Below are 7,615 nucleotides of genomic sequence, written 5' to 3'. Positions count from 1 at the left end.
GCAAGTCCCAGGGGAGTACTTTGTTCTTCTTCCAGCAGCTGGGTGTTTTGTGCTGATGTTTCCAGCAGTTAGACGAAGAGTTGGAGATAGTGTATTGATATTGCACATGCTTGGCATGATAGTTTGATTTGGTGAATCAAGATACTATTAGGCTCGACATGAGAGGCTTGTGGCGTGGGAGCTAAGAGAAAATAAGCATAAAGAAATGATTAAGGCTTGAGATTTTGGGTGTTTTCGGCAGATAGACAAAGAGCTTGCGATGTCTGCGTTTTCTTACCAAAACGGAAATGACACTACTACAAAATTGTAAAACCACGACACAAAATAGACGACCGTGTAGTTTAAAACCGTCGTTGTATTTTAAAAGATGACGGTTTTACAAAAGCGTCGTGATATACCATTTTAGACACCACTAAAATAGAGTTGTGTTTTAAAAGACGACGTTTGTAAATTACAAAGGTCGTCTTTTAAAACACGCTAGGCTCCTTAAGTGAGTTCGCTCTCGACCTAATTTTCAGATTTCCTCCCAACTCGAAAACATTCCCTCCTCTACTTCTCGCAGCGCTCTCTCAACTCTCTTGAACGAACTCTGAATTTTCCTCATCTCTCTTCCTCCCTCGTCGTCACAGATCTCTCTCTTCATCTGTCTTTCTCTTTCTGCTATGCGTCTCTCTCTTGACCATTCGCTTCTTTTGCTTTGCAGGTCGTGATCGATAACGTCGTCTGCTCTCCACTGCGACTTTACTCAAGGTTTCTGAGCTCGCCATCTCGTCAGGCCGTCGTGGTAAGTGAGAGTTTCAATAAGAGATTTGGGGCTTTTTCTATTTCAAATCCCTAGTATCCTTTTACTTGTACTTTCTCATCGATCTCCATCTCTTTCAGATCAAACCCACCGAAACCCTAAGCTTGCTCCTTCTGCAACAAAACCTCCAAAGCCGCGAAGGCCTCTGCAACAGTTGGTCTGAAATTTCTTTTCTTTTTTATGTTCTTTATGATTTACCTATTATATTGTTTCAATTTGATTATGAGTTGTTGCTCTGTTTGGATTATGCTGGTTGTCTATTCATATATTTTTATTTTCTGGAGTGCATTTCTTTCATAAGAACTTTGGTCAGTCCCCTTTCTCAGTCTCAGGCTTTAATTTCTCGAACAGAGATGAGAGATGGTTTGTGGTTCGTGAATTTTAAGGTGGGGTTCAGATAATCTTAGTTGAGTCTTACTAATACTGCAGCTATATCATGTATATTTTAATCTCAGTTGATCTCTCTCTCTCTCTGTTTTTTTGTTTTTGGTTCTCTTTCTTGATCCACGGTATGTCTCAAAATGCATCAGATACTCAAAATTCGTATTTAGTTGACTACATGGATACATGATGGATATGCAAGGGATACATGAGGGGTTATTTTGTATTTTCTTTTCCAAGAACAAAGGGGAGAGGGTAATTTTTTTTGGAAAAAAATGGATTGTTTGGAATTGTTTCTATAAAAGCGAGATCTGAGTGCTAGTTTCAAATGTTAAAGAAAAAAATAAACAATTAATATTTAACTATATATTTCTTTATTGTCTTATCCCTGTATATGCTAATCTTTTGTCATATCGTCGTATTGTTTTGCATATCTTGTAACATATCTGTGCAACACAACAATGGATTATTAGCTTTCTTGTCTGAGATTTTTCCTTTTCTGATTTTTCTCTGACAACTTGACATTGATGTTCATTTTTATGCTTCAGTGTTGTAGTTTTGTCTTAGAATACTATATGATATAATTCTTTTTCAATGCTGTAGTTCCGTTTGGTTTTCGCTTTAAAATTGCTACTTTATCAAATGCTTTGGTTTAATTGGTTGAGTATTGGCCAATGCTTGGGTGGTGGTTGAGCTCATGAAATATGGTTTCGATTTTCATGTCTGCTTTCCTTAGTTGCAGCTAGGTGTGTAAGCTTTTCCTTAGTTACTGCTTCAGAAGTAAATTCCGCTTGATTTCTGCATTTTGGTGTATAAACCACAATAATTCAGTGCTTAGTATTGTGAAGTTGTTATCCAATTAGAATGAGTATAGTACCAATGTTGATAATCATGTCTAGCGTGTTAGAAATGGATAAGATAAGTGAACCATATTGCTGAGATTACTGTCATTACTGAGATTATTGCACTTTTTGAGGTGATTTCCCCCCCACCCCTCTCTTTTTTTACACTAACACTGGTACTTTCCTTTCTTGACTTTGTGGTGCTAAGGGTTGCATTTGTTTGCCAAATATTTAGGTATTGCGTGCTAAGAATCATTTATTTTACTCTTTTTTTTTTCTTAATTTGTGCGGCTGTATTTTACCTGAAATTAGAGTTCCTCTTTCTCTTTGACATGTTGTGATAAGTTTAATGGGTGATTTGTGTTTGTACCATATCTGACCCTCCACTCGTGCAACGACACGTGGATCTCATAAACTCGCCCAAGTACCCAAGGCCTCGGACAATCGGCATCGGCCACCGATGGCATTGCCTCAAAGCCACGAACAGCCGCTGCAGGCCCAACACAGCCTACAATCGGTATTCCATACCGATTCTACAGAATCAGCCTCGAAGCACCCGCCAGAAATATCTAAATACTCGTGTCAACCTCCTAGGGCCCTCCCACGAGTCCCACATCGGAAATGAGTACTAAGAGCATACTAAATGCCCTCTATAAATAGGCCCCTCCACTACAATACAGGGGTAAGACTTTTCAGCTTGACTTTTATACTTCTATATGGTCAACAGCAAGAGCTCTAAAAACAACAAACTTACTTCAGCATCGGAGGGTCTTAGGCTGGTTCCACACCGGTTCCATAGACCTTACGAGTCTCGACTTCTTTCTATTCAGGATCAGCATCCAAGGACAGGAAGGATCGGCATCCAATATTCAATCGATCTCTCGATCGTCCATCCCATTTGTAAGTTGCACTCATCTCTATCTGTTCAAGATTTAGCGCCAACAGATTGGCGCCGTCTGTGGGAATCGCTTATCGATCAACCCATATCTCAAAACAAAGAACTCTGAGACCAAAAAATGAATCCATCTTCGGCCCTCCCTACCGATGGCCCCATCCTCGGCCTCGTTGGCGAGCCAAATCCAACTCCCTTGCTTCAGACACCTGCTCGACCGACCACCCTGGAGGCTCGCATGGAGACCCTACAGCAGGATATGGCAAGAATGCAGGAGCACAACAATGTTCTCGCCTCCAAACTGGATGACACCCAGAGGCAACTGCATCAACAACAAACACTCTCCGTCCAGTTGCAGAACGATCGGGAACCAACCACACAGCTTCGGCAGGAGAAATCGTTTAAAAGTGTACGAAAGCCCACTTTCCAGGATAGAGGGAAGCAGCAGGCCGCGAACGGACCAACTGTCTCCCGAAGACTGTTCGTGCCCACTCCGAAGGAACGCCATCCCGAATATCGCGTTTATTCTGATTGCCACGAGAGGATCAACGATCGGCGCAGGGAACGGCAGTCATCGCCCATCCAGGTCCGGGCGAAGCTAGACGATCCACGCCTGGAGGTACTTGGACCAAAATCCCCCCTACGCCAGAGGTACGGTGCGATCGGCCTGGAAGAGACGGACGAATCAGATTATGTTCCAACATCCCCAGGAACCACAATCTCATCAGCAGGGCCCTCTGCACGACGCCACAGCCACCGATCAAACCAAGACAACGATCGGCGAAAAGGAAATTACGAGAGAAGCCCCAGCCGAACGGCAGACCAAGGAAGGCGAGGTCACAATACTGACCAACGCACAGGGAACCGAGCGGTCGAACCCTTTGGTGACGATCTTCCATCTACCGATCCGACTATTCGTCTCCTCCTACAGAAGATGAATCGCATCGAGAAGGAGCAAGACCAGGCTCGGACACCAACATGGGGAACGGTACAGCCAGGGCCGTTCACCAATCGAATCCGGACATTCAGACACGAGAAGGAGGTCCAAGCACTCCGCATATCGTTCTATTCGGGGGTGGAAGATCCCGTTACCCATATTCATACCTTCCAATCAGCCCTGGGTTGCAAAGGACTGACGGACGAAGGCCAATGTTTGCTATTCCCCTCCACCCTGACCGGAGCCGCTCTGAATTGGTTCTACCGGATGGAGCCAGACACGGTTGACAATTTTAATCAGTTGAAGCAAACCTTCCTCAACCATTTTATGATTCAAACCGATCGCCTATATTCCGCCGATGATCTATATACCGTTCGGCAGCAAGACGATGAGCCGTTGAGGGAATATGCGGCTAGGTTCAGCCATGAGTACTCCCGATGTCCGGAAACTGACGACAGGGCGGCCTTCGGTGCCTTCAAAAGCGGCCTTCGGTCGTCTCAGTTTCGTTATTTGGTCCACAGCAGCAACTGGACCACCTACTCCGAATTAATGAAACAGGCGGCTATCCACGCCAAGGCTGAGCACTTCAACTCCAAGGGATCAGCTTCGACCCTAATAAACAAAACGGCGTCGACCGATCAGCCTCCAACGCAAAACTACGACCGATTCCCGGTCGATCGATCGGCAAACCAGGCCCCCTACCGAACGGCACCCCCTGTCCCTGCTTTTTCCACTCAGCGAAATAAGCGGAAGGACAATTTCCGGGATCGGCAGGACAACAACAAGAAGGGCAACCACAAGGGGAATCGGCCAGACGAAATCTTCACTTTGCTCAACACCACCTATGAGCATGTTCTCCTGACCGAAGGGGATATGATAATGAAGCCGAACAATCGGAAACTCCCTCGCCAGAGCGAAAAGGACACCGGTGTCTTCTGTCGGTACCACCAATACAACGGCCACGATACGGAATCATGCATCGCGCTGCGCAAAATTGTTGAACGCCTCATCAACGACGGAAAGCTGGATCAGTATTTAAACACCAAGCCAGCAACGGATAACTCATTGAATCGGCAGATCAATATGATCAGTGGAGGAGCGCCCATTGCCGAAGCCAGCAACCGATCCGTAAAAAACTACGTTCGTGCCGTTCGGCATCCACAGATCCTCAGCGTAGCGGGAGGGCGCAATGACAAAATTCAACGAAACGGTTGGGAACCCATCACCTTTTATGAGGAAGAGGAGCGAGGCATCATCTTCCCCCACTCCGATCCTATGATCATACGGGCCGATATCTCGGATTTCGACGTAGGCCGAATCCTCATCGACACCGGTAGTTCAGTCAATGTGCTATTCGCCGACGCTTTCAGCGCCCTCGGCGTGGACCCTCGGCATCTGAACAAGGATATCACCCCTCTCCTGAGCTTCTCTGGCGACGTGGTTGAACCGATCGGCAGTGTCCAGCTCCCATTCGCCGTCGGAACCATCCCCAGACGAACGGTCCTCTACACTCATTTTCTGGTGGTCGACTGCCCAACGGCATACAACGCTATCATCGGCAGGACGGCGCTCACAAAAATGAAGGCCATGCTGTCACCACACATGCTCCTCCTCAAGTTCCCCACACACGCTGGCGTCGGCCAAGTACGAGGGGACCAATTGAGCGCTGTTGCGTAGATACAGCTGCACCAAAATGGATTCAGCTGCATCCTCAACTTGTGATACTCGCAAGTGCACGAGCCGTTCGGTAGTATAGCGTATGTAAGTGCGAGGTCGATCCCACGAGGATTGGTGATTGAATGATTCAATTCATTTTCCCTACACAAAACAGAAATGAAAAAGAAGGGAAATAAATAAAACAAGGAAGAAATAACTCAAGCAAATAAGTTCCCAAGTTCAATTAGATTAACGGATTGATTCTAGCTAAAGTATGATTAAGCCATGGTGTTTGGTCATAACCTTGTGTTCCTAATTCCCTAATTTGATCATTTGTTGTCTAACCTAAAATTAAGCATTAGGAACCCATTAAGCATAGAAGAACAATTTAAACAACCAAGCATGTATCTAATCCCTGTTGTCGAATGTCCATACATACTCTTCCTATTCATAGTTCAATTCGAATTAAAGCATGGTGTCTACTCTTAATTCAAACCAAGATAGCTAACATGCAAGCCTAAATGGTGATCAATCATTCAAACTAGCATATTAACTTATAAGCATAATGAATAAGAACAAAAACCATAATTGAAACTTGGAAACTAATTCAACTTGAAAACTTAAGAAAAGAATTTACATTACAAAGAAAAATAAACTACAACTAAGAAGCAAAAGGAAAGCTAGAATTGAGAACTAGAAAGCAAAATTAAGAGAATTTGAGGGAGAGAAGGGAAGGGAGCTCTAGAGAAGTGTTTGAGAGCTCCCCCCCTTGGGGTGTGTTTACAAGCTTGGGAAACCTCACTATATATAGGCCTAAGGAAGCTGAAAATCTGAATTAAGTATGGCTAATGCATACAACACTTGTTTTATAAAATCTGAAATGGTTGATGCACTTCACTAATGCATACAACACTTCCATTATAAAATCTGAAATGGTTGATGCACTTCACTAATAAATCCCACCAGCAGCCCTAGCTCATCTTCATGTCACCATGACCAAGCTTCCAACCAGAAATAATAGCTCATCCTGAGGTCAGCATGACCAGCAACTTCAAGGGCTTACGAATTGGGCTTCCCTTAAGCAAATTAAGACTTTAAGCACTCAAACTTGAAGTTCAGAATGTCTTCTTTCCATCCATATATCATTTGGGCCAATCCAAGGTCGGAGGAGGAAGTTAAGGCCAAAACAAATTGCTAACTCATTTTGCGCGCTGATAAAATCCATCCTGAGCATGGCTCTGTGTTTGCTAGGTAACAGACTCCATATTTATCCAATGGGGCTGAATTTTGGATATGTTATATTACACACCCATTGGAACAACTTTCATGAAGAATGTAGCCTCATCCGAGCTATGTAGGTTGCTGAAACAAAGCTTGCAATATGACCTACGAAACTGGGCTGGCAGGGGACTGTAGCCAAAATTGAGTTTGTCTTTAAGCTCTTCATCCATTCATCCAAATTAGGCCCTAACATGCATGGATTGCATGAATTATGCTCTCTAAAGCCATCATTATTACCTAAAGCTCAATGAACTGAAGGATAAACACAAAAAGGATTAAAAGCACAAGTTTAACTCAAAAACATAACCAAATCATAAGCTAGAAGGGTACAAAATGATATACAATTATGAACCGATCAAGCGCACGGACGTGTTACGTTTCGGCAACCAAGGAATCGGCAAGGGCTGCGCTTCGCGAAACATACTCGGTCGCCACCAGCTTGGGCGTACCGAACGGCAGGGGAACGGACAAACCGGATGACCCCCGAGATGAGGCTGTAACCCCACAAGCGCAGCCCGCCGAAGATTTAGAATCAGTCACCCTCTTCGAAGCACAACCGGACAGACAAGTTCGAATCGGTACAACCTTGAGTCCGGCACTAAGGGCCGATTTTATCACCTTCCTGCGCACCAATGCAGAAGTCTTTGCATGGTCATACGACGATATGCCCGGTATCGCCCCGAGCGTCATCAGTCACAAGCTCAGCATCTGCCCCACTTTCAAACCCATCCGGCAGAAACGGCGGGCCTACGATGCCGAACGGTATGAAGCAATGAGGCTCGAAGTGGACAAACTAAGGACCATTGGCTTCATCCAGGAAGTAA

General features: G+C 44.8%; 1 protein-coding gene across 2 annotated transcripts; it reads left to right on the top strand.

Moving 5' to 3' along the window:
* Positions 1 to 422: 422 nt before the first annotated feature.
* On the top strand, positions 423 to 5,740 carry LOC148297227 (uncharacterized). Of its 2 annotated transcripts, XM_088247493.1 has the most exons (5): positions 423 to 784; positions 883 to 959; positions 1,129 to 1,188; positions 1,787 to 2,707; positions 2,856 to 5,740. In XM_088247493.1, the coding sequence occupies exon 5, from the start codon at positions 3,042 to 3,044 to the stop codon at positions 5,529 to 5,531; it is 2,490 nt and encodes an 829-aa protein (XP_088103619.1). In that variant the 5' UTR covers positions 423 to 784; positions 883 to 959; positions 1,129 to 1,188; positions 1,787 to 2,707; positions 2,856 to 3,041; the 3' UTR covers positions 5,532 to 5,740. The 2 variants fall into 2 exon arrangements, with proteins under 2 accessions (XP_088103619.1, XP_088103618.1); XM_088247492.1 differs by lacking the exon at positions 1,129 to 1,188 and having other exon boundaries at positions 1,787 to 5,740.
* Positions 5,741 to 7,615: the final 1,875 nt, after the last annotated feature.

This window comes from Prunus avium, chromosome 1 (genome assembly GCF_965620075.1).
Source record: "Prunus avium chromosome 1, drPruAviu1.hap1.1, whole genome shotgun sequence".
NCBI classification, from domain to species: domain Eukaryota; kingdom Viridiplantae; phylum Streptophyta; class Magnoliopsida; order Rosales; family Rosaceae; genus Prunus; species Prunus avium.
The sequence above is the reverse complement of the archived record's forward strand: the minus strand, read 5'-3'. Positions and strand labels throughout refer to the sequence as shown.

Excerpts from the sequence above, each read along its gene's own strand:
- LOC148297227 (XM_088247492.1), top strand. The coding sequence starts at position 3,042 with ATGAATCCATCTTCGGCCCTCCCTACCGATGGCCCCATCCTCGGCCTC.